General features: G+C 42.0%; 1 protein-coding gene across 1 annotated transcript in view; it reads left to right on the plus strand.

The window, feature by feature from the left end:
• Nucleotides 1-24,464, plus strand: part of LOC144113573 (type I phosphatidylinositol 4,5-bisphosphate 4-phosphatase-B) — a 29,339-nt gene extending 4,875 nt beyond the window's left edge. The window contains exons 2-8 of the mRNA XM_077646724.1: nt 1,615-1,754; nt 6,297-6,403; nt 7,554-7,656; nt 14,309-14,358; nt 17,913-18,003; nt 19,012-19,066; nt 22,422-24,464. Of these exons, the coding sequence (XP_077502850.1) occupies nt 1,615-1,754; nt 6,297-6,403; nt 7,554-7,656; nt 14,309-14,358; nt 17,913-18,003; nt 19,012-19,066; nt 22,422-22,507 (632 nt within the window). The 3' untranslated portion in view covers nt 22,508-24,464. The remainder of the gene's footprint in view (nt 1-1,614; nt 1,755-6,296; nt 6,404-7,553; nt 7,657-14,308; nt 14,359-17,912; nt 18,004-19,011; nt 19,067-22,421) is intronic.
• Nucleotides 24,465-27,547: the final 3,083 nt, after the last annotated feature.

Consider the following 27,547-nt stretch of genomic DNA (forward strand, 5'->3'; position numbering starts at 1 on the left):
CTGTTTGTGATTAGCGAGCAGGAATAACAGTGCTGACTCGTGTATTGCATGGCAGGATTTGTGGTGAGGGGCTGTGTCATTTATAAATAGAGTTTAGTTTCTTTAATGTGCCTTGCTTTGTTCAAGCTGTGATATGGATATCTGTCTTATCCACTTTGGGAGTTTTCTTCATTTGTTTCTTAGCTCCCGAATTCCTTTAATTTTATCAATGGACTTTAGTAAAGGCAATGTTAAGCTGCATAGATGTTTCATGGGTATCTGATACTTTCAGAGTAAAACTGCAGCAATTTAAGATCAACACTAGCATTAATTGTACAAAAATTGTGATGGTACCATTGCATGCTTAGTTTCGATGTTTTGGTGGTTCATGATTTTTAAGCTTTAGTTCGATATTTGACTTTTTATATTTCATAGCTGCTCCGTACAATTGCTTGCAGGTATAAGTGAACACCCTTCTACGACGACCGTTCCATTTATCACATCCTGATTAATGCTGTCATGCGCCATGTCTGGTGCAGGTGTGTGTTGAAGGAGGTCAAATATCAGCATATCTGTTGCTTTCAGGTGTTAAAAAATAACTTAGTTCTTTTATGTGTACAAGCAATTGATACATAGTAAAACAAAGAATTCCTTGATAATTTTTACACAGATTTAAGCTGTTTCTTACAGTATGGAAATAACTATTACGAAAAATAGTTGCACTGCCATGGTGGTACCACATAGCATCTCCTTGGAGAGGCCAAGCACTGACATTTAAATATAGCCTAGCATTTGATTTACCCTTCAAATATTGCTTCAGAGTTTTCTGAGCAGCCTTTTGCTGTGTGTTCCAAAGCCTTGCACCAGTGCCTTTATGGATGTTGTGCATATGCATCTAGCGCAATACTTAAACAATTGCTTTGATTGCATTCATATTTGTCACAAAAATAAGGTCTGGGCGTGTTGGTTTGGGTGCAAGGACAGTTCCATTGGCCTTTTGGGTTGTTTTTAAGACTACAACAGCAGTAATGTTGTAGGCTCATTTAATAGTTATTGCTTTTGAGTCTTTTTAAGGGGCTTGGTCCAGTTCTTTCTAAACATGTTTGCACCACCCTGCAACTACATTTCCAACTTCAGTGAGGTGTAACTACAAAAATAAGCTTGACTCATGGAAGAGCATTCTATTGGGCTCAGGTTCCTGGAGAAGTCAGTTTATGGGTGAACACATTGCACTATGTTAGCATTGCACAGCATCGAAAAGAAGGCAGAATTTGTGTATTTTAATCAATGACATGCTAAGGTGTGGTTTTCTTTTTAGCATGATATTCTTGTCAAATCACCTTGCCGTGTTCACTTCTTACCTGATATTTTGGGACATATTGTTTCCTTTGAACGTCTGTCTAGTGGTGCAGTTTTAACAAAGATAAATGCATCATGTTCTTTACTTGATCTTCAGAGTGCTCTGCATTCACATTTTGAAGTGCATCTTTCACTGTATCGTGCATGTATTTAATGCCAGACTTTGTATTTTTTAACAGCAAGTTGTTTCTTAGTTCCATATGGAATCATGCTGTTTATGACACCCACTGTATCAGCTAGGGGTTTAATGCGGTTCTTCATTTCTTCCCCTTGAAGATGAACTTCCACCACCTTACAGTACTCAGTATGCCGCCCAAGGAAACATTGTTCCATGCCGTGTCTGTGGGAACGTCATAGACATCACCAATCGACGAGACCAACACGTGGTCAAGTGTTCTCATTGCAATGAAGCAACGGTGAGGCATTTGAGCATGGCAGTTACAACTTGAGGCCATTCCCTAGCTGTTCTGTGTTACTGGGCCTTTAGTGGCCATGCATATGTGGGAATATTTATGCTACCATATATATTTATTAATAAATTTTCTTTTTATTATATAATCTCTCAATCACCAAAGCATTGTGGAGGGGTGTGGATTCATATAACAAAGCATAAGACAAAAAGTAAGTTAAATATTGCAAATATGATTACAATATATAGCACCACCGCAATGGCTCAGTGGTTGTAATCCTCAGCTGCTGACCCGAAAGTCGCGGGCTCGATCCCTGCCGCAGTGGTCAAATTTCGATGGAGGTGAAATTCTACTGTGCGATAGCAGTGCACGTTAAAGAACCCCAAGTGGTCGAAATTTCCGGAGCCCTTCACTACGGTGTCCCTCCTAGCCTGAGTCACTTTGGAACGTTAAACCCCCTTCAACGAACAAACGAATACAATATATATTCACATATGAACATATTGTGAACAATGGAGCTGTAGCGCTCCCGAAAACGCCTTTTTTTTTTCTACTGTAGTCAGTGACCAGTGAACTTCATCAAATGTATATCAAAATTTGTAACCTTTAACTTAGTCATGGCAGTTCCTTTGAAGCAAGCTACTACCATATTGTTTTCATGACTATAGATCAGAACTTAAACCACTTAAATGTAATTTTGATAACTCGCAGCTATGAACAAAGCAATGTCCTTAAGGTCCTATTGCACAAAAGATTGTTAATGTATGTTGAAAGTATGCAGGGAACTGATACACTGTAAGCTGGAACATGATTCTGTTGTAGTGTACAACTTCATGCCGCTCTATACTTAGCAGGTTAGACACACAGTGTCAGATTGACTTCTGGCCAGTGCCTGCCATATATCTGTGGAAACAATTAATGCTGACTGTTAAGACCCTTCATCAGAAAACTGCCGATGTTTCCTCCGAGTCTCTCATACACCACCCACTGTATTCTCATCCTCTCAACATTCATGGTACTGAGCACTTAATAGATGCTGCTTTGAAAAGCTCACCAGAAATCAGCATCAGTGCAATCGATACATGGCGCCCCTATCACTATGATTTTGACAGCTGGTTGAAACCCATAACTTGCAACGTTTGAAGAGGGGTTTTTACTGTTCTTTTAAGGCAAGTGTCCCTTGAGAATGAGAGCTGGCCCACTATGATTTAACAACTGCACAGTACAATAAACGAAATAGTGTGTGCTGTGTAACACAAGATACTTTCCTTGAAATCCTCCGATGTTATGACAGGTACGCTGCATACTATATACAGGTGGTTCAAAGAATGAACTTGGTAACAGCGGCACTGGTGCATAGTTCAACTAGGACAAGTGCTGAACTTAACTCTGATGCCTCCATATACACAGGTGAACTGCAGTTGACTCTTGATAATGAGAACAAAATTGGGACCGAGGCTTTGTTCAAATTATGTGTTGTTGAATACCTTTGATGCTGAGAGGACAAGCATCAGTTTAAATAAATCATCCATTTGAATTAACAAGAATTCACTATATACGGGGTGATTTTTTTTAACCTTTACGGATTTTTATTTTTAAACTGTGAGAGATACATCGATGTGGTCTGTTCAGCTGGATTGTACAGCAATGCGGACATTATGTACCTCATATGGATAAATAATTAGGTGATTAATTTACAGAAATTACCTGATAAAGTTTGCTATTTTTTATTTTAGGTTGCAAAGTTATGTACTGCAAAATCGATGGCCGTCAACATCGAAGTTGAGCCCTGCTTTTAAATTTTCTTTATGGGCAGTGTGGTTCAAAATATTGAACGTCAAAAATACGCATTTGAAAGCTTGTTGAGTTGGCGTTCCTGCATTACCTAACCATAAAATGGCATCTCTGCGCGTGCTATCGTCGCCTAAATCAAATAAACTTCTACATCACCAAATACAGGCATGATAGTGTATTCATCAAATGCACTAACCGAGCCTGTATTTGATGCATAAGAAGTGTGGGAGAGACCATTTTATAAATGTGCTGTGCCGCAAAGCAAAGCTTTCAACAAGCTTTCAAATGCATATTTTTGACGTTTTATCTTTTGAACCACATTGCCGATCAGAAAATTCAAAAACAGGGCTCGCCTTTGACGTTGACAGCCATCAGTTTCAATTTTGCAGCATGACCTTGCCCCCATAAATAAAAAATAATAAAGTTTATCATTGAATTTTAGTTCATTAATCGTTTAATTATTAATCCATATGAGGTACATAATGTCCTCGTTGCTGCACAGCCCAGCACAACAGAGCGAACAAACACATCTGTTTTTAAAATAAAAATCTGTAAATGTTAAAAAAAAAACCAGCTATCCTATACAGTGCACACTTTACAGTAAGGATGCAGATAGGAGCTGAATAAAAATATCTAATATTCATCAACTTTCGTTTTGTGATGGTTGTATAGGTATTCTTTCAAACAAACTTTTAGTGAGCCAGCTTCGATTTGAACTGCAGAAAGGCAAATGCCAGGGGTCAAACATAAAGGTTATGCTGGGTACCTAGCCACACAGATGTAAAAGGAATCGGGAAGCTGATTATGCATAGGGCCCTTCATTTTCGGGTTTAATTTTTTCCAAAATTTGGGGACGAAAAATCAGGTCATATGTTAAGCCCGAATTCGGGCACAAATCTGGCTATTCAGCAAAAGTTCCGTAATTCAAGGTCTTTTGGTTTGTTTTTTGCTATAAAAGACAATTTGGTGTGAGCACTCGTTTTTTGTTGGGGGGACATAAAAAAAATGCTATCTGTTTTGCTAAACATTTTCGTAAGCCACAGGGAAATGCCAGGTTTCACTACAAACTTCACAATTATTTATACACTTCTTTAGTCTCGTGCATGGCCATCTACTGCACAGCACTTCCGCGTACGTGAAAGACTTGCCTACCTTTGTACTCTGCGAAAACATTAATTAAACATCAGCCATTTTAAACGCACAAGAGCCTTGGAGCAGGACGCCGTTAGTTGGTTCTTGATACAATGATACCAAAAAAACATCTGGTCAATACCTGTGCCTTGGCCACTCGCTTCTGAAAAATACTTTTCAAACTTATGTGCAAATTAAGCCATATCATGAAAAATGAGCGCCAAGAGGCTTGTACATATAGTTAATGGAAAAGGTCGCTCTGGAATAAACACAAGACATCTGCAGATTTTCATGCAATGTCTTCAGCTTAGGGTACTGGAAAACTTCATTGTACGGAAGGAACATTTTCAGAGAGAAATTGGGTTTAACTTGATTTTTGTGAAACCTGTTTTGGGGGCAGTAATCAGGTAAAACCAGATTTTACCCAAAAACGAAGAGCCCTAATTATGCGGCGCATAAGACAAGATATGCGCTGTAGACAACAGAGGTACTTTTCGAGGACAGATTCATGCACATATAGAAAGCTAGAAGAATTAATTATTAGTCTGATTGAAGCACAAAGAAAACAGCAAATTACACCTTGTAAAACTGCAACAGTTGAAAAACTGCAGGTCCGAAGACCCTTTTATGAAGTCATCCTAACAAGACTAAGAACCAGGCACGTGCATCTGATGCCACATGAGTTTCTTCTGCACTACCTGGACCAACCTAGCTGTGAGCGAGTGTGGAGAAGCTCTTTGTCTTATGCATACTAATTTCATGTCCATCTCATGAACCAAAACATTTTTGTAAGGTTCATAGCTGGCACCCTGTTTCACTTTGCATTTGTAATTGGCAATGAACATTGCGTGTAAACAGACTTTTAGTAGTCCCTTAGCTGCATTGGTTTTCTTTGTTCACTCCGGCTACATTTTGACGCTCTCAGTGACGACCTAGTCTGAGCCTCATGATTATACTTACTCTCATGTCATGCTATTTTTACTCCATCTTCTAAAGTTTAATGTTTAATAGCCTTAAATAACATGTTACCTTGTGTTTCGTGTTTGTCACGTTATGGCCTCATTTGCTGCTGCACCACCTCACCTTCACTACTACTAATGCTACCATATTGTTTTATAAATGCTACAAGTTTGTCACGGTCCACACAATCCCTAGGGTATTCCTAGGCCTGGTGCAATGCCCATTTGCGGAGAACATGTTAAATACTAATGAATGTCAGAGCCGCCACAGTGGCTCAGTGGTTATGGTGCTTGGCTGGTGAGCCACAAGATGTTGGTTTGGTCGCAGTCGCGGCGGCCGCATTTTTATGAAGGTGACATGCCAGAGTCCGGTGTACTGTGCGCTGTCAGTGCACGTTAAAGAATCCCACGTGGCCAAAATTTTCGGAGCCATTCACTAAGGCGTCCCTCATAGCCTGAGTCGCTTTGGGACGGTAAACCCCATAAACCAAAACCGTTTGTGACTCATCCGCTTCCTGCCCTTCCAGGTTGCCATATTGCAACCCTAGTACTGTAATCATAGAGTAGTAACAGCATGCTGAGAGGCCCCCTAGTCTGTCGCGAGCTCTTCAGAGTACTTTTTATTGTGAAATTGATTTTTATTCGGCCTGATTCTACATTTTAGCCCATTCGGCATGCACCTCCTGGCAAAAAGTACGTACGGTGCCCTTGCAACTGCTTGCTGATCTGCAATGTAACATCCCAACGGATAGGCTGCCCGAGAGCCAATTGGTGAGTCATTGTATTGACATATAGATGATCTTATGAAACCACGCTGGGCACTGCCATCTTAAATGCTGAATCATTGATCTTTCTGCATGTTGTATTGCGAACATAGCATGTTCAGCCGTGTGTTCAAAATGGCAGCATTGCAAGTTACACATTGCAGTAAACCCATTCTATGCTTCATTGAGTCCACGGGACATGATTAAAGTGTTATGGTTGGTTTCTCTGAATCTTGTGCTGGCATCCAAAGTGAGTCAGGTGACCCTTGTTTGCATAAAAGAGTGTGGGCTGCTGTAGAAGTAAAAATCCATACTGCACCTATTGTATGTCAACCTTGTTGATGATTGTATATTTGAGCAATGCTGTTTTTGCAGTTTCATGGTGTAATGGCTTGCATGTCATGCAATCTTGAATTTCCAGTCTTTTCTAGTAGTATAATGGAATCTCGTTAATTCAAACTCACCTAATTCTCATTTCTGAGCTGCATATGCATGAGAAGGTCTACTACAAGCTGACAGATGCCCAATTAAGTTACCCACTTGTTCTGATTAGGCTCCCCTCAGTTTGAACAAGGTTAATTCAAATAAATTTTCTGTCCCCTTTGAGTTGGCATTTTTGAGATTCAACTGTACAATACCAGACCGATACAAATTTTGCACTAAAAGATTGCATGCCTTGTTAGCCAGTATAGAGAATTTGCATTTCCACCCTTCTACATGTTGGCTGTAAAATGCAAGTGAGATTAATATAATCTGCCTTGAATTGAATTTCTTGTTTAATTGAGTGAGTTTCATTCCTTTATCATATGGTTAGTGATAGCATGACTATTAGTATGTTAGTAGTATGGTGATTTTCAGATCTCAATTTCGCCGTTCAGGCAACTAAAAAATTTTATAAGCTGACTATGTGTCACTTTACATAACTTATGCGCTTTAGCTATTTTTCCCCATTATCATGTTCTCTACGTTTTCTCCGCTTTAGGTAATACAGTAATCAGTTCTGTTATTAAAATTACTATATTGTTTCATAACTCTACTGATGCATCAGGTAGTTGCATAATGCCGGAGTTATCAGTGATATGGCAAATGATCAAAGGCAAGTGATATGAGAAGACATAGCATTGAGCGCAGTTTTGATTTAGAACTGCTCATTTCAGCCACCGAATCATCAACTTGGCTCCAAGCACAACCAACATTCCACCAGCCTCCGTACCTGGGCTTTGTCGAGTGTCTTGTGTTCATTGCCATCAGACTTTTCTGGTGAGCCAGCATGTATACAATCTTATTCGAGGATGTTCATGTTCCATTGAAAGCTACAGATTCTCAAAATAGAGGTAACATTAAAAACAATGCTCATTGAAACACAGGCCTTACAGGTTACTTAGGTGGTATTCAAAGGCTCTGAGTATGGTGCGACATCAAAAATTTAATGCAGGACAGTTAACGAGTTTACCATATGATGTCTTTTTTTTTATTTACATGAACAGTAAAGGAGAGGTTCGTGCCGCATAGCGGCTCTGGCTACTCCTTTTCACCAACTCGTAGCAACCACTTGGTCTGACGATGTAGTTCAACATAACATAAAACAAACACAAACAGTACACAGCATATAAAACAAAGTACAAGCGTCAGTAAAAGTAACAATAATGAGAGAACAAAAACACCTTGAATGATAAGAGAACAGTACACAATACAACAACTGGCCAACATGGCCAGTAGGAGCTAGAGGATCAATTTTTTACTGAGAACAATAATTGGACTGAGTTGTCCTCGGTGTCCCTTTAAAAATTTCTGCCACGGAAAATTAGGGGCCTTAACTATAATTGTTGATATCCATGCAGCCAGATTTGCTTAAACCCTTTCAATAACAGTGCGATATATCAAATACACTTCAGGTTTCAGAAACCACGGACAAATTTCTGAACTTGGGTAATCATATTACCAGCTTAACTAATATTGGATTTCCGTGATGTATCGACAATACAGTACCGGGTATCTGTCTTCATGTATGATGTCTTCATGTATTATGTCTTCATGTTTGCTTTTTTTCATAGATTTGAGGCCTAAGGTGGCGCAGCTTCAATTGATCACTTATGATCTTTTTGATAATCATTTGCCAATAACCATGTAAACCATGTAGCCACTTTAAGGTTTTCGAGTGTCTTTGTTATAATTAAGGTCTCTAGTTTTCCCTAGCCATTTTAATTTTCTCAGTTTTCCTTCTAGCTTTTAACATAGAATCTTCTTTTCCAAACTTCTGTTAAACGCAGGGCTTGGGAAATAGCAGTTTGGCCTTCCCAAGTGCTTCGAAGCCTGCACCTTTCTTCAAATAGGGCAGAGGTACAGGCAACCTCTTAGATATTGCAGTAACAAATGAAAAGCATCATAAAATGTTTCAAGTTTTTTTTCTATATGGTCAAGTGTTCATAGACAGCTTGGTGAAAAAACAGCGCACAAGCAGACACAGACAGAAAGAAGGGGACAAGCGCTGTCTGTGTCTGCTTGTGCGCTGTTTTTTCACCAAGATGCAAAACCAACTAGCCCATTCAGCTGCTTCATAGACAGGTTTGCAGGATGATAATTGCCTTAAAACAAAGATATTGCTAGGCTGTTAATGAAATTGATCATTTCAGTGTCGCCATGGCTTTAGTCTAGTGCTAAAGTTCTAACTAAACCAGCTACACCGACAGCAGAGTTTGAAGAAATTGGAGCTTAAAACAATCCATGCAGCCAGATTTGTTTAAACCCTTTCAATAACGGTGCGGTATATCAAATACACTTCAAGTTTCAGAAACCATGGACAAACCATGGACAAGCACCAAACTGTGCTGCATGAAACTCTGAAGCAGCAAGGAAAGAAGTGGCGGCATGGCGGTCGCTGCTGTGCAAAAGGCCACGTGTTATTGTGCGGCAGAATTCGGTACACTCGACCTTGCCACACGCATGTCTGAAGTGGTCGCTCTAATAATGTTGACAACCGACGGAAACAATGCAGTGTTGTGCATAGCCCTTGGTTGTGGTCGACCTGGACATTTTGAAGTTGAGCTATATTCGTCGTTTCTTTTTCTTTTGTCATTTTCTTGAAGGCTGAGAGTTCCCACTTGCGTTATATTTTTGGCCGCGTGAAATTTGTGGAAGCATGGTCACATCAGTGACAGACTTTTTTAGTTTCAAGTAATGCCTAGCATCCATACTGGGGGCTTCCTCTTATTGCGGTATTGGGTAATCCAGAAACGAAAGTGAACGGCAGGCTGGTGGCAAACTTTTGTAGTCTGGATCCTGCTCACGGGCATGGGTCATAGCAGCTGGTGCGGGAATGTGCACTGAGCAGTGATAATATAATATCAAGCACACCACCTGACGCTGAATTAAAGCAGCCACCTTCAATTTTAATGAAGGTTTATTTGGAGTGCGCAAGGCGCCTTTTTGAAATTAAGCTTGTATGTTCATTTTGTGTGTTATGTTTCCGATGTAATACTGCATATCCTTTGTTCTTAATTCATGGAACGTAAAGAGACACGGAGGACAAAATGAAGTTGGCCTGTATCAATAGACTGCAGCATTCTCGCAACAGTGAGACCACTCTCTCTGAAAGCGGAGTTTTTATAAACTAGAAAAGGCCCAAAAAACTAAATACAGGTGGTGTCATCACCGGCCGAATTCGCAAGGTTATAAATGCATTGGCACTGAATTTTTGGGTGTGGATCCCAGAACTATGGTACACCGCCGTTCACTTCATTACAGCGGCAACCGTCTGTTTCAGTGTGGATGTCACAAGTTTGAATTGAGTGGCAGAAAATTTTTTAATTCAGTTTTTTCTATCGTAAATGGGAGTTTTGCAGCTGGACAAATGCCAACATGGCCAGAAGGAGCTAGAGGATCAATTTTTTACTGAGAACAATAATTGGACAGAGTTGTCCTCGGTGTCCCTTTAAAAACTTCTGCCACGGAAAATTAGGGGCCTTAACTATATTATTATGTTCATTTTGGTATCGTCATGCTGACAAACCAATTTGGTCGCTTATGAGGCAATAATTACCAATAACATTCACCTATCTGTAGATAGTGAACTGTGAAGTTGGCTACACAGCTTCCTTTATAGCCATGTCGCTGCACTTTTTACAGTAGTTGCATTTGTTTTCTTGTTCAACCATTCGAAGCTTACGCCACCTTTCAGGTTTCACTGCACAGTGGAGCTTTTCTGTCTCTGTGATTAGAAGTATTGATATGTTCACCATGTTTAACGTTTTTAGGCTTATGCTTTTTCTGCTTAGTCGATTAATTGTCCTTACCATTGCTGTTTAGTAGTGCAACGGGTAGCGCTTGAAGAAAGGTAAAAGAGGTAAACCAAATTGATTTCAACATCAGCAAGTGTGAGCACCGATGATAATCACACTTTTGGACATCTATAACCTGATATAACAATTACCTATAGTAACCTACAAATCTTTTGTTACAGTGAGGAATCTGGTTGCAGTAGTTTAAAAAGTTAGAGGTCAACTGCAAAAAACTTTTACTTTGGCTAGAATTGCTCTTACTATGTTTGGGAAAAACACTAATCGTGATAAGTTCCATGCTAGTTAGGAGAAGCAGTACTTTTGCTAGAAGTGTTCAAAAAGCTCTTTAACAGATGATGTGTCCATATGGCGGTGTGTCGCACAATTAGGCAACTTACCGGGTGTGACATAGGTCCGGGAAATCAAGAGCCGTCGTCAAGCTGATCCCATTGGGTGTGGACAGGTTACGGACGATATGGAGTAAAAGGCTGGAGGCTAAAATCTGGCTTGGTAGTCCTAGGTTTGGTACCGTGGCATAGTTTTTCGAAATTTCAGGTGCAATTACTATGCTGAAACGCTTTGTAGGCATAGGGAGCACAAACGCACACGCTACACATGAACACGCACACCACATGCATTTCCAAATACAGCAAACCGAAAAATGTGTGGCTATGGCGATCTGTTTTCTTTCATGTGGCATTCTGGTGGGGTCCTTGCCTGGTGTGGTCAGAGTGAACAATGTTGCATCACATGTGGCGATTGGAAGGCTGCAAAAATGAAATTTCGCAAATGCTGTACTAAAACACCATTTCTTATTGGTGAGGGGACAGGACGGAAGCAGAGGCTGCAAAACAGTGCAGTTTCCGTTGGCAGCAGCAAGCTGTCAAAGCGCCACAATTATGGGGCCAGCGGTTCCGAGTGTTCCCATTTATACATAATTTTCGGCACTTGGTAATGGCCACCCTTTTTCTAGTTTCGGTTTGAAAAGCGACAATTTTTATGAGCGATTCATGATGCACTTACCTCTATTACAAATGCCATCTCTTGTTTTTAGGATGTTGTCAGCATACTACTCGAAAATATTCTTTTACAGGCAGAGAAATTTTGTTACAGTTGGCCTTTAACTGTTAGATTTTAAGCAGCCTACTACTTACCTCATCTTAGCTAGTTGATGTCTGCCATCAGCAGCAGTACTATGCCAAAGAAAGCATTTTGTTGGACTTAAAAAGCCTATCTTTAGGGGTAAGAGGGTCTCATGAAAAAATTACATTAATGAAGTTACATTTGTGTAACCCACAGGGAACATGTAATTTTGCATGCTGACTCCAAATATGTAATAATTTGATGTAAAACAAGTCCTTGTGTACTTATGTAATATGTTAGGCGATTTTTGCCAAGCACTTTAAAAATATGTTGCTGCAAGGAACTTGCATGCCATTGAGTTCTCATGATATCAAGGAATGCAGTAAGGGTAAAATTATCAATCTGCCTGTCATAGACATTGTGTTTTAAGCTTTTCAAGATTTCGCTTCAGAAACGGTACTACAAATTTTTCTTCTTGTTTCTGAAGTGGCAACTTAAAAACCCTGTAACTCAACGTCTATGATGGGTAGGACGATTACCCTTATTACGTTAGCAAGTTCCTGCAAAGCAATATTTTTTTAGCTGTCAGCAAAAAGTTGCCTAACATATTACATAAGTGCACAAGGACTTGTGTTACATAAAATTAGATTGTATGTTTGTAATCAGCATGCAAAAATACATGTTCCCTGAAGATTTCATAATTGTAACTTCATTATTGAAAATTTTTGTTATCAGACCTGTTCCCCCCTTAAATATTATGCTCCTCGCTACTGTACATTGTTAAGTTCCTTTTTGTTGGAACCTAAAAAAATAGCATGCATGTTTTCAAAGTAAAAAGATTCAGCACTGAGAAATACGAGTCCAAAAAACAGGGCAGGACAGGCAATTTGTCTCTGCCCTTGAGACTTAAGTGACAGTGCCAGTCTTGCTTTATTGTGTCATGTGTCATTGGTTGTACAGTGGACTCTTGTTCATTTGAACTTGCTTCATTAGAACTTTATTTATTCAAACTGATTCTTTGGCTCATCACCATTGGAGGTGCATAATATTACAAAGGCTGCCCTTAATTTGCACTTTATTTTATTCGGACAGATTTTTTTGTCCCCTTCGAGTTTGAATTGTCAGAAGTCTGCTTCAATACGACCTCTCTTGTTTTTTTCGTCTTAATGTAACTTTGAAATCATATTCTTAGTTTCAAGCGGGAGGCTCATTTAAGTGTTTAATATCATGCTTTGCCAGATACTATTATTGTGCTGTGTAGTTGCGTAGTTTTGTTGCTGTTGCTGTTTAATTTTGGTATTGTGTGCATGTTGTACAGCTTAATGCACGCAAGTGCAGATAAGGTGCTGACGATTTCATGGTATCGTGGAGACGAAGTCTTCTAGCACTTTCTTTGTGTTTTTTGTGGTAATCACCATGATCAGAAGAATGGTTAACTGCTGAGTTGGTGATAGAATTACTGGGAAGTAGAGCACAACACAGGGACATGAAGAGCTTGTGCCATGTGCCTCTTCTCTTTTTCTTGGTCTTTTTTTTTTGCTGTTTTTCAGGTCGCAAGGATAATTACTGTAATTTCCGGTATGCAGTCCGCAACCAACGTATAGTCGGCAGGGCTCAATTTTGGCGGAAATTTTTTTAGTGTGCTAGCACCAGAGCCCCCACTCACCAATTTCGTTTGTTTGCCCAGTCCTTCAGTGAGTTTAAACAGCCGGATGGCATGTGGGCCGCCTAGGTCACGTGGTCTTGTGGCGTCATCACAACCTGCCCACCGGATTGCGAGCAAACTGCCCACCATGGCAGGTGGCAGGTAAATTAATGACTGATCGCGAGAGGTTACTCGGGAAGAGCAACATGGGTCTCACAAGCTCCACTGGTGGCAGCACCTGCCATCGCAGGGCTGTGGCGCATCGCCTAACAGCTGCTCCACTGCAGCAGGGGGAGTATGAGAACTCCCAGCGATCTAAGAATGTAAAGTAGAGAATGACCAATTCTGTGTATATGGGCATTAATCCCTTAATGCTATAGCGTCATGACCTCAAGGCGGAGCTTAAGTATCCCCTCCAGTTTTAGTGCACTAGCACTAAGACCCCCCTCCCACAGATTTCGCCGATAGTCAAGTTAAGCTCAGCAGAACAACCAGTGCTAGTGCACCTATGTCACATTTGGCCTAACCAAGCTAAATTGTCTGATATTTTTTATTAGATTGTTCGCACCTGGTACATAGATTGCAGGAGCGGGGTGTGGAACCCACACATAAAAATCTATGTGCAATCTCAGTGCAGGTATCACAAAATCTCATAATGGAAGAAGTCTTGGGAATTTCAAGTTACATTCTTCAATATTGAAAAAAATATACTGTATCGTCCACACCTGGAGATTGTCTGCGAAGCTCAAAATTTCAACTTTTTAACATGTGTAGCCCGCGGACTATATACCAGAAATTACAGTGCAATCATTTAGTTTATTTTTGCCTCTTTTCTCATGTCTCAGGAGGGTCTGTAGCCATATTGTCATTTCTCATTGCTCATATGTTGCTACTTCTTGCCTTACAGTTCAACACACTGAACAATGCCCTTTCTCGGTGCCCTCACTGCAGGAAAGTGTAGGTGTAGTCTTTTTCATTTCTTGTTTACAGACAATAGCATTTAGAGTAAGTGAGAAAGCTTGAAGAAATAAAGCAGTACAATGTCAATGACAATAATCGGTAGTGTTTAAGAGTGGGTACTGTTATTTTATTTCTGTGGCATTCCTAATGGTGTCATCTGAAAATTATTACTCTGGTTTTTGTGACATGCCAACAAGAATGATGTCATGCAGTACTTTGTTACATGCAAGTTCACAGGCTAGAGGCCTCTTGCACAAGAAAAAGTGTGGTTCCAAGCAGGCATCATGCAGAAACCGAATTCAGCATTGGTCCCTAATTAATTTCCTGTACATATGCCATTTTTCTTAGCCTGTATGTAGCGGGTCATCTTTGCATTAAATAGAAATGAGAACTCTGGGCCACCTTCCTCACTACATTTCATGATTTGTGGAACTCAGATGTTCCGTCCAACAAGGAAACCAAGTGTACCAAGTTTTCCAGTGTATAACTCGCAGTTTTTTTCTTGATTTTTTCACAACTCATTTTATATAGCAGTGTCTCTTATACACAGTGAAAAAATGGTGCGCCAGCGCACGCCATATTTACTGATCCCAATAATTACGTTTGAAAAAAAAAATTAATGTGTAAAGGAGAAAAAATTGAGTTTAATTAGAGTTTTGGTGCAACACGATCCGCTACAATGATCTGCTTCCGCAGGGATTGAGGTGCGCGTGCGCTCTGGCAGGTGTGTGCTCTTTGGGGCCACCGCATGCACATATACAGCTCCCCGCTGAAGTGGTTCACAGCAGAAGATCGTGCTGTGCAAAAACATTGAATTTTTGATATGTTATTTTAAGGGTAGAACCACATAATCTCGCAATAACCGGACTGAATGGGATGGTGGCTTGAAAAACTCACCACCGCTTCGTACCATGGAGGAAGGAAAGGCTAGGAGAGACCCTTGCCATAGCGTTTCTCAATATAACCTAGAAGGAAAAGTGGCGCCACCGTCTATGCGAGTTTCTTAAAAGAGCACTTCATCCACCGTGGGAATGCCGGGAAGACTACGTTTGGTATTTGGCTTAGTGTTGGGCCAGTGACACGGATTCTGCCTATGAATCGGCAGCTGTGGCGAGCATAGAGTCTCTTTTAGGGGGAAAGCTGGCGGCGCTGCATTTCACCCACCGTGGAGAGGTGCAGGATTGCCGAGAAAATGAGGTTTCGTGTTTGGCTTGGCTATTGTTGGGCATGAAATGTGATTCAGTCATAACACTGAGACTCTTCTCGCGGCAAACCTCGGAGAAATGCTATGAAATTCCCATACTAGCCTATCAACAGTTGTGTTAAATCAATTGAAATGAAAAGCGCACTGTTAAAATAATTTCACCTGTGCGCAGAGGAGAGCATCACAGCACACAGTGGCGCAGCTGCCGATTCAGAGGCTGAATCCAAGTTTGAAAAGGTCAACACTAACCAAGCCAAATAAGAAAGCTCGTCTTCCCAGCATTCCCGCATTGGATGAAGTGCTCTTTAAGAAACTTGCACAGAAGCTCTCCCTCTAGGTAATGATGCAAAACTTTATGGTGGAACAATGCTCTCCTCTGTGCGCAGATTACTTTTTTTTTTAATAGTGCATTTTTCACTCTTTTAATAAATTTAATACAAATGTTAGGCTGGTATGCAAACTTTACAGCATCTTTTCAAGGTTTGCCTCAAGAAGAGGCATTGTTACAGCTAAATCTGTGTTTCATGCCCAACAATAACCAAACCAAATACGAAACCTCATCTCCCTGGCATCCCTGTGCCTCTTCCATGGTGATGAACTGTCATTGTGCCAGCTTTACCTCTAGGCAATAATTTAGAAACTCTATGGCCCTTGCTATCTGAGCTGCATGACAAAAAGTGCGCCGGAAGTCGCGTGTTTTCGCGATGTCTACTGGTACACTTTGGCTCATCGCACAGTGGTGGCGCCTGCATCGCCTTTCTGTCAGCTGCCGATGGCCAGGGACGCCTTGATCATGGTAGGGCATACTCAAGTGCACTGAAACTACGAGCTAACTGGCGAGGCAGAGCCCTCACTTCCGGCTTTAAAAAATGTGACAATGAGCTCTCCTAAATTTTTTCTTTCTTCCATGACAGCCATATTCTTGAAAGTTTCGATTTCAGCGCCGCATCCATGTGGTTTCGCAAGTGAAAGGAACTGCGATGCAAAAATAACGCTGGGGAACCGGAACTGGGTAGCAGGGAGATGGTTCGACAGGAGAAAAAAAATTATTCAGGAATGGCGCAAACCTCTGATCGATCACTCTGATCGATGAAGCTAACAAAAAAAGGCAGGCTGAGGGAAAAAGAAGTACACTCGAGGATAGTCTGCGCATGGTAGCTGCCGCGAGCCGCCGCTGCTTAGAACCCGAGGTGGTCGAAATTTCCGGAGCCCTTCACGACGGTGTCCCTCATAGGCTAAGTAAGTCGCTTTGGGACGTTAAATCCCTATAAACCAAACCATAAATGGCACCTGCCAAATGCCTGTATTTTCGTCACACTCTCCAATGAAGAGATCCTCAGTGCATTTTTTATAGCACTTAATGAATAAGTGTGTCTTTTGTGTAATTTTTTTAGAAAATACTGCTGTTTGCAAGTGGGTGCAACTTAAAGACCAGAAAATATGGTAAATGGAACAAGATGCAGTGAACTAATAGTATCAGTTTCAGGTGTGCTCACGCTTATACAGAGCAGACCTCTTAAATTCCATATGGGCATAGAGTTATGATAGGTTGATGCATTAGATCTAAGAAGCATGTTCTGTTTACCTTCAATTTCACTGCATGCCTTGGAAGAAGAATGTCATTTGTTCGATACAAGCTGGCTTTTATTGTAGGGGTAGCTTGTTATAGCATGATCATGATCTGGGTGGCATGAGAGTGGGCTTTGTCTTCTCACATTTATTTTGCATTTGCATATTCTTGCTTTGATAAGTGATGAATTGAGTAATCACTTTTGAACAGTGGACATTTTTGTGTTGCCAACTGAAACCCTAAAGCAGAGTGCACATGGGAAGTTTAGGCCAACAAGAGCTGGAAAGTGGCAAGTGTAAGTGCCATATGAACTATCACAGGTGATTAGGTGATGGAAGGACCTTTGTCTGATTTGCCTGATGTCACACCTATGTCACATACCTTCGTTCTCTTTATTTCTGTCTTCATTTTGCCTGATGATCCGTGACACAATCGCTCAAGTTAAGACACGACCATAGCTTAATTGAAATGTGGACTTCAATTTCTTTGCAGTAGCAATAGCTCACAAACAAATTTTTACACTGTTCTGGCCACTTAAAGTTGGTAGGAGGCAGACCATTTCAGTGGAAGCGTTATACCATTTATCCAGAAGAATTTTTTTATATATGTCTTCTATTTTGAGTTCTGGTAAAAGGAGAGTGGGTGGGGGCTCAAGGATAGGGGCTTAAAAAATCTATGGCTCACATGACGAAGATATGATGGCCCAAGCATGGGGTAGGTTACATTTACTGGTGTTTACTGCTTGCCTCCTTTTAATGCCTTGTCTGTCATATGTAGGTCATCTGTAGGACCCCAGTTTGCCCGCACCAGAGGAATATTGTCACTTGTCTTGGCTCTGGTGATTTTAGCCATCACACTTGGGATCACAGTGAGTGCTCTACCACACTTTGTGTTTAGTCTAACCTCAGCAAATGTCTTCATAACTTTAAATGGCTGAAGATAATCTGGAGCTCTGCACTCTCACATCTCATTTTGTGTATTCATTGCTATTTTTTTTTTTTACTGGTAGGCTAGCTACCTGTGCTCAGTTGTTGCCTGAAACACCACCACAAATCATGCTGGCTCAACTTTTATATTTACTCATGAACTAATGTCCATCTACTAAAATTCTATTTTCTCATGTTGCTTAGTTTACTTGCTTTTTAAAAAGTGCAGGATGCATTTTGCAGCTTCTGTTGTGCAAATTCGTGTTCACATAAACTGTCTTGTTATCAAAGAGTTGCTGCTTTCGTGGCCTTGCAAGAAACCAGTGTATACTGGTGTACTACACTATTTGAAAGGCCTTATTGAATGCTTTTTAATGGCATTACTTTCGTGGGTCCACCTGAAAATTTCTGAGTTACGGCCCACCATGCCTCCCATACGCTTCATCACGTGTGGTGTCTCCTCTTTTCTGAGCTATACACTGCGGCAGCATAAGGTACTTTTTTATGGGGATGGAAGGAGATGCCATTTTCACAGTTTGAGTGAAGCGGACTGAAGCAAAAGGCATCCATAGGCTGAACAAAGAGCAGACTCTGAGCAGAGGTGGTGCCAACTAGAGTGGCAGCCACCAACCATCCACTGCATGCCCACATTGTCTTTGAACATCTACAGACTGCCAATGGCTGCAGTTTTATAATGTGCAGGTACCATGTAGCTTTGAGAATAATTTCAATCCAGGAGTGAGTACAACCAACAGGTTGCTTAGTTATCGTAGTGTTTTTTGTGGCAGTCAGCCCAAGCCTTGCATGATTTTTTTACTTGAGAATAAAAGTATTTCATTAATATGGGCACTGTGAACAAGACTGGGTCACATTTTGCTTCTTGTGTGGTGCCTTGCTTTGAGAACAACTGCCGATAACAACTGCCCAGAAGAGATGTTGTTGCTTTTCAGCTTGGGACATACAAGTATGCCGAGGAGAAAAAGGGTATTTACGTCGTGTATGCTTGTGAGTAGACTCCTTTTTCTTTTTGTTTCCCCTGTAGCTGTTTGGGCTGATTTGCTAGTCTCATTGGTGCTTGAAACTTTTCCTGTTTTATAATGAGCAGTCCCAGTTATTTTTTTAAATGGTCTTCATGGTTAATTTTTTCTTCTTGAATAGTTTGGCTTTGCCTGGTGTCACTTGCAAGATATGAATGTTAGCCTTTTAATGCCCAAATTATGAAGTGATCTGACATTTTTTTCGGGAGGGGCCCAAGGTAATTTGTATCTGTGTGTGTGTGTGTGTGTGGGGGGGGGGGGGCACAAAACAGGTATGCTTTTCTTTTTTTTTTGTTGTTGTTTGCCTTTGTATAGATTGCCCAAAGTTTCCAATGCTTGTAAAGTGTTCTTGATGTTTTAAAGTGACATGCCTTTTGAAATTTTCAAATTTTCACCCTTGCATCAAAAGATGGGGCTGTTTCTTTGACAGAAGTCTCGGAATCAAGGGTGAAAATCCAATTATATGGCTCAGTAAAACACTAGCCAATAAAGGAAAAAGTCATCACAAAGAAACAGGGACAGACTCTTGCCCATGTGAAGGGAGCAGAGCATTTTATTTGTAGATGATGGCATGTGTGAAAGTTCCTGCCTACTGTCGAGCAGAAGGAAAAAGTTACTGCTGCTTCTTGCTGAGCTCTTGCACTATCCTATTCTGATAAAGAGGTTAGCTGTCTACATAAGTGGTTTCATAAGGGATTTGTGAAGGAGATTTGTGTAGCACTAACATGTGATGCTGTGGGCTTCTAGAACACAAAGCGTGCCTGCTGCAGTATCAGAACACTTCTGGTAGTTGCTGCTTATGGCTGCGTTAAATAGCTAGAAGCCAACGTTTTGGCCCAAAAGCACTGTGTCTTACCATTAAGCACTGTAGGCTCATTGGCCATTTGCATCTTGCCTATGCTTGTGAGCCGAAGGCACCGTCCAGTGTTGCTGTTCAGTCACTGAAGACTGCGAGTAGCTTTCTCAAACTGCTGCTGCAACATACCAGCAAGCAGCAAGTACAATGGCCAGCATGCGGATTGCATTGGCGCATGCTGCTATATTCTTTTTTTTCATAATTTGCATTCCTCTTGGGTAGCATTGAAGACATGCAGGTCCCTTTGCTCTATCAGAAGCGTTTGTAGAGCAGCCACTGGCCACAAGTACACTAGAAGTCGTGTGCACCTGAGCACTACAACCTGTTTGTGTGCTTGTTCCGGCCAGTGTAAAGTTTTGGAGCTATATTGTAGCAGCAGTGTTGTGGAATCCTAAATGCATTATAACCTCATTATGATGGATCCAGTTTCAATGGATATTCGGATATAACATACAAATCAGCCATGTATGCCTGGTCCTTCCATCTCTGCGATTGGATTAATTTCGTTTCCTATGGATTCAGTTGCAACATACCTTCGGATAGAATGGACTAAATTAGCTGGCCATTAGGCCGGTTCGCGCTTCATTACAGCAGACTTTTCAGCAGCAAGCAGTGCTTCACTTCATGTGCCTTGGCTACGCAAGGCAACAGCAGCAGCAACAAAAAAATATAACGGTCTTAAAAGTATGCCAATGTAAATCAATGCTCTTTTGGCTCCTACAGCCCCGGCAGGTCAGTGAACATCTGCGCCGTGCTCTTCACAAACTCATGCTCACTTATTTGTTATTCATCAACCACGCGGGCAGGACGTCTCAAAGCAATGGTGATGAAAGCGCCGACGTAATTGCAGGGAAACCGTTGGAGGCCAGTGTAGATCAGAGGCAATAAAACTGCGCACCTTCCACGTTCGCGTGACCTCCCCGGAATTCTTAGCATGGTGAGCAGCAAACGGAACTGACACACTGCAAACATGCCTGTGGTTTTGGATACCAGTGGAACGCATTTGCCACATACTGCGCACTCACTGGAAGTTGATGATGAAGTTCATGCTCCAGAAATGCAACAGCTAATGAGTGCATCGAATAAGTGGCTATGACAGCGGACATTTCGAAATGTTGGTGGCCGAGCCGAGTTACCCACAAGTTAACGAGGCTTTCTTCAAATGGAGCTCTTTGCAACCTGGTGGGACTGCAGGACTTAAGTTCAAAGTCTTGCATTAGTGGTGCTTTGACATACATAATTCCAGGTCGCTGCAGTTGATTTTTGATGGAGGCGAAATTCTAGAGGCCCGTGTGCGGTGCGATATCAGTGCACGTTAAAGAATCCTAGGTGGTAGAAAATTCCAGAGCCCTTCACTATGGCATCCCTCATAGCCTGAGTCCCTTTTGGAACGTTAAATCTACATTAACCAAACCAAACGAAACATACATAATTATGCACACCTGAGGTGTGCAGGTACGCTGAAACTGCTTTTGGCTTCACAATTAGCACAGATAGGTCGACTCCACAGGTAGATCTGTCATCCCATCTATTCTTGTTAGTCTCTTTCAAAACAAAATAAAGAGGCTAATACACGGCAATGCACGCTACGGTTTGTCTTGCGTGGCCCGCGAGGAAAGGACGATCAGCCAGCATGGCAGCCATGACGCAAGTCGGTCAGCCCCGCCATGGTGGCTCATTTTTGGTTAGGGCGCTCGACTGCTGAGCCCAAGGACGCGTGTTAGATACCGGCCGTGGCAGCCACGTCTTGCTGGAGGCGAAATGCTAGGCACCCATGTACTGTGCAATATCAGGATTCAGTGCATGTTAAAGAACTCTAGGGGGTTGAAATTATTCTGGAGCCCTCCACTACAGCATCTCATATAGCCCATACTGCTTTGGGACATTAAACTCCATATACCATGCCAAGCCCTTCATTCCATATGTTGTCCACGAAGAGCACGCGCCGCAGAGTGAAGTTCAACTTTCATACCATAGCAGCCTATAACCGAATATGAGTGGCAGTTGTAAGCATTGCCTGCTCTCATAAAGCTGAACCTCTGGAATGGAGGTGCTTCACATGGATGTGCGGTGCATCCTCCTCACGCTTGACCTGAGCTTGACTCAGATCGCTGTACATCAACAGCTTTCAGCCATACAGCTCATTTTAAGCTACCTAGCTTCTTTCAGAAGTTAAAAATGAATTAACCAGTTCTTGTTTGTTGCTATGCATGTGGCTTGTAGATAACTGTGGTTATAACAGGCTGTTCTATGGTCATGGATCAGTCTGTTATAACAGCATTTGGATTCTGCAGACTTCTTTTACAACAGACCGAAATGTTGAGCACTATCAAGGTCAGTTGTAACGAGATTAGGTATACTGTATTATTTGGCAGTCTATAACTTGTTGAATGGGTCATTCAAATTTATTATCTTTTGTAGTATTGTGCTGTGTTGAAGTGTGCTTTTCTTTTTTCTATGCTTTCAGGTGGCCTAGTTGCATTCCTTCTGTTTCTGCTTCGTTCCCTGTATTATTTCACTATGAGGGTGTCGCACATTGAAGAGCCTGCGTGAAGTGTGCGTGTCTGAGGTGCACATGACGGAGTGTGGGAAGTCTCTTGAAAGTGGCTACATCTTATGGTCTGGTATATTTCTTCTGTAGCCTGTCCCACACCTTACTATCCCCCAACTTTGAATGCTGGAAGAATTTCTTTTCAATGCTTTTTTTTACACTACTTTTGTGCTGCAGTTGTGTACATACACGTATGTAACATTTGACTCTTCAGCAATGATAAGGGTAGCTTTCTTGTGGGCATGTTTTAGTATTCCTTTATATATGTCCTCAGAGAAGCACCCTATGGAAGCATGAATGGATGTGCTGTGAAGCCTGCTGCTTTTCTATGTAAATCCTGAGTTGCGAACTGTTTTGGAGCTGGTTGTTGGATGGGAAATAAAGCAGTGTGCTTTTCCCTTGACTCTTGAGTTTGGACGTGGGTATGACCAAATTATCTTTTGGTTCTTTGGAGAGGGCTGTAATCCAGTCTTGGTGTACACACTGCTTGTGCAAGTAGTTAACCATGTTGTTAAAGTGCATTGGAGGAATCGGAGGGCCCAAGTTTTGTTAGGATTCCTGCTGAAATTAGTTTTGGCTGTTGTCATTATTGCTAGAGGTGCCCGCTGCAATGCACTAAAGTTTCCCACGCACCACAAAATGGGTGGGTGGTTTTAAGTATGGTCCTGTCCAATTTTTTTAAGTTTAATCCTGCATGTCGAATTGTGAAGAGAGCTTGTGCTTTCATTTTTACAAGTTCTCAGGTCACCAGGTTTACTCCTCAGCCCTGCAGTGCAGTTTATATTGCATCCATCACACTCCTGATCTTTGGGGCATGAAAAGAACTTTTTTCCCGATACCTTAGAGCTTTACTGTGCCTTGTATAGCACTAGTACTATGGTTCTGCTACATTGCCCAACAACAAGCCTGGTGGCCTAGAAAGTTTCAAAAAGGGCAACTGCTTTACGAGAATATTTCCGTGTTCCTTGCAAAAGAGCTTGTTGCTTTTATCAGCTGTAAACAAGTGCTCTTAATTACTTGCCAGAGGCTGTTCAGTTGGTGTAAATAAGATGGGTAGAAGTACTAATGAAACAAGAAAAGATACTTCAGCTTTAGTTAACCAAGCTTGCTCTTGTGTGGCTGCAGCTGCTTTAATCTTATCAGTGCATCAATGTTCAGAGCAAATTATGCTCATTTGGTAGACAGAGCGAGTATTGAGCACTGTTTTGGTACCATTGCTTAGCATAGCATGAAGACTGCAAGTTGTTTTACTGGAAATGTGGCCATGGTATAGATATATGTATATGAGGTCAGTTTTCAATTTGTGTTAGATTCTTTAGTGTTATGTCTTCAGTATGTAAGGTCCGGAAGTTTTAATACATTTCTTGCTGAAATTTTGTGTGGTTTGTTCAGGTTTTAATACAGTTTATGATCTTTATCAGCAGGCTACAAAAATATGAAATGTGCATGAAGAATTGACTTGAAACTGGTGCTACAGAAATTTGAAAGGCATTCTTTCTGGAAGCATTGTGTGATGTATGTTGTCCAATGACCATGCTTATGCAGAATGTTCGTTCTGTTGACTGGAAAATTAGTGATTTTTGCAGCTTCTGCATGAACGACATGTGAAGTACCTGCTGGACAAATGTGCGAGATTTTGCGTACCTGTACCCTGAATGCATGAAACCAGTAGCAACTCTCTTGTAGTTAGAGGATTGGTAGCTTGACACTCCAGTTTAGAGAAGGATGCTCTTGTTTTTTTTTAGTAATGAGTAATGTGCATGGTTACCTGACCACGTTGTGAATGTTCAGGCCATAGGTTTACTTTGATTTGTATAGACTTGCGTGCTACTGCTGCATGACGAAAATGTGTCTCGGCCTTTTAGTGGCGATACTTGCTTTTTATTTGCTTACTCTTTCGATGTATTGAATTAGCACATATTTTTAATAAATTTACTTTAGGCTGTATGCTCAGTGGAAGTCAAAGCACGTAACTTATTCTGAATTCCCCTGTTTTTCTCACACTTTATTCTGTGGCTGCTATGTGCTGACATGGTCTGGCACAAAAAGCATGCTGTTATGCCACTTACACTAGCTTATGCTGGATGATTCCCCTTACTACAATGCCACAGGACTGTGTATGCAGAGCAGTGGTCAATAGTGGCTCAGTCTTTGTGTCACTGCTGGTTTTTGTGTGTGCATGTTTGTGTGTTCACTGTTTGTGAATGAGCTTGCTGTGTTTCAGTAGCTTTCCAAGCTGAGACTGAATTTTGCAGGGATTTTGGAAGCTTGTCAGTTTGTAGGAGGGAACAAGAGATAAAACTGCAGTCTCTCTGTTTCACCTTGACAACTCTGAGAGGGCACTGCTTGTAGCTTTAAGTTGTAGCATCCGCTGAGTTGGCTGTGTCTACCCAATTGTTCAAGGTCAGTGGTTAGATTGCAGGCACCATTTTTGGGGGGTTGGATCCTTGTTTGATGGGTAGTCTTCATTCTCTCTCATTTCGTGCTGGAAGCAGTAATGGCAACACTGGTAATTTGCTATGCATTGGTATTGGTAGCAGGATGCTGCAGAGGTCAGCCCTCTTCCTCTATCGTATTTGGTGTGTTTGCAGAGTAGTGATTGCGGGTTTCCTCAGTGATGGCTTAACAGCACAGTAATAATGGGAAGTAGACCCCCATATGGGGGTGCCATCTTTTATAATAAATTTTTCTGTCTGGTACAGGTATTTTAATTGACTTGGCTCATGGCTTCATCTGCAACATGAGTTACTGATCACAGTGGTGTTGCTTGCCACAAAATTACTGCACTAATTGATCTGTTATCGATATGATTTTCTGTGCAAAATTGATTGGCTAGAAGCAGTGTCTTAATAAGACTATGCAACGAATAAAAAGTCACTTGTAAATTTTTTCAATGCTTCGAAATGATGCTAAGAAGCATTCACACCAAGTATGAGTCTTCAGAACTGAGCCGGCAATTTATTATGAACTTTTAAAAACCGTGTGTTTTCAAAATTCGCGGGCCGATTGGTGTACTCGTAGTGACCGATTTTGGAACTAAAATCGTGGAACAAAGACGTCGCTGTACCATGACGTCGCCAGGCCACCACACGCTCTTATCGCTGGAGCCACAGCAGCCAGACGTCACGGGTACACCCGGTAGCCGTGAAAATCGTCTGCTCGTGCTGCCGCGCGACCCTCGCGCAAGCGCGAGCCAGGGCATTGCCTTCGCGCATATGGTTTCAATTTTGCTCTGCTGCCTCCTCCTGTCGGGAGTTCCGGAGCCACTCGCACGGCTCTTCGTGGGCACGCATAGAGATCAATGCCCATCGCGGCCGTAAAAGCTAGCAGTCGCACCTCGAGGTCCAGGTTTATTACTGCTAATTACCACACATGACGAGCAAAGAAACCCGACGCGCGCCGCAATTCAGGAAGGAGAAGAGACCGGAGAGATGCCGCCACGTCGCCGACGCTGCTGCTGGTGGGCTAGGAGCGACAACCGGAAGTTGCAAAATAAACGTCAGCGGATGACGTATTCATAGGCGGTGCCCAGTTCCAGCAGAGCTGTTCTCTTTATTTTTTCTGGTGCTCCTCGTGTACGAGTTGAGGGGGGAGAGGAGCGTAATTTTTAATCGTCTATATCTTCGTTGTTATTGGTGCTAGCTCAAAAATTATTGCACTGGGGTGACGAGTGATCGAATGCCTATCTCTCGTCTGTTTTATTTATTTCAATTTATTGCATAGTCCCTTTAACAAGTAAAAAAAAATCGAGGGGCACGAGCTCCACCTTAAGGGTACGACGCAATGGCGTTAATGGGTTACTGCCCATATGTATGGAATTGGTAACTCTCTACAGTGATAGATTCCTGGGAGTCCTCGTGCCGCTCCTGGTGCAGCGGTTGAGGAATGCGACCTATCTAACTGCCACGGTGGTCAGTTTGCTCACAATCTGGTGGGCAGGTTGGGATGACACCACAAGGTCTGGTGACCGAAGCTTAGGTTGCTTCGGGGATTTCAGAGGCGGGGTGTGGGGGCTCCTTTCACCCCTCTCCCTCAAGGCGCCACATTCCACCTGCGTGCTCTGGCCGCGAGGCTACACAAATGGTCGCCGGCTCCTGCTGATATTTATCCAACATGGGGTTACTTACGCTCTCGCATTAAAATTTAAGTGCGGCTAAAATGTATGCAGCTCAGTGAATAAATGTGACGACAGAAGCCCAAAATGAGATATTGGCCAAGTGTGGAAGTTTGGCCACGGCACTGAACGTGTGGCCGCAAAAATGTAAGGCTCCTTAAAGGGGCCCCGAAACACATTTTCAGTGCATTGTGTTGCCTGTTGGTTACATAGAATGAGTAATAGTGATGCTATTAGCATCGGTCGTATCGCATATACTGCGATTTTTAATATTTTAATTCGCTTGCAAAAACATTCATGGCGCTGACGGTGTCAGCATACAGTGGCGGTTTTTAGCAGTGGATATGACATCACTTAGTGGGAGCTTGATTGGACAAAGAGTAAATATACTGCAAATTGTGTTAATAACTAGAGATACGTTTTGCCAACTATTTGTGTTTTATATTACATTAACAAAACCAGCTTGTTTGCCTTAGATAAAAGTGCTGTAAAGCAAGTAAAACAAGAATACACCACTAGAGGCTCTGGTTACTTTTTGCATCGATGGATTTTACACCTCTTTAAACATCCTACGACCTAGCACTCGACACTTATGGCTACTCTCTATGTATCTGAGAGCGACTTTGCGGAATCGATCCGATCGAGCCATTACGCACTATAAGCGTTCGTTTCGGTCCCAAGGAAGGGTGCGTTCGTTTCACATTTAGCAGGCAGTGCGCATCGTCAGCTTGTGGAGGATCACTGGGCGGCGGCGCGAGATGGCGCCATGTTCCCGTCAACAGTAGGGTGCCTTAATGACAGCGCCGCCGTTCCCGGGTGGAGACAACTTAAGCGACGCCGCCATATTGAGTCACAACCGGCCTCTCCCATGTACCGCGAAATGCTCGACTGGTGGCCCAGTCGAGCGAGTCGAGTCTCTCGCTGCAAA

The sequence above is a fragment of the Amblyomma americanum genome, chromosome 1 (assembly GCF_052857255.1).
Source record: "Amblyomma americanum isolate KBUSLIRL-KWMA chromosome 1, ASM5285725v1, whole genome shotgun sequence".
Lineage (NCBI taxonomy): Eukaryota > Metazoa > Arthropoda > Arachnida > Ixodida > Ixodidae > Amblyomma > Amblyomma americanum.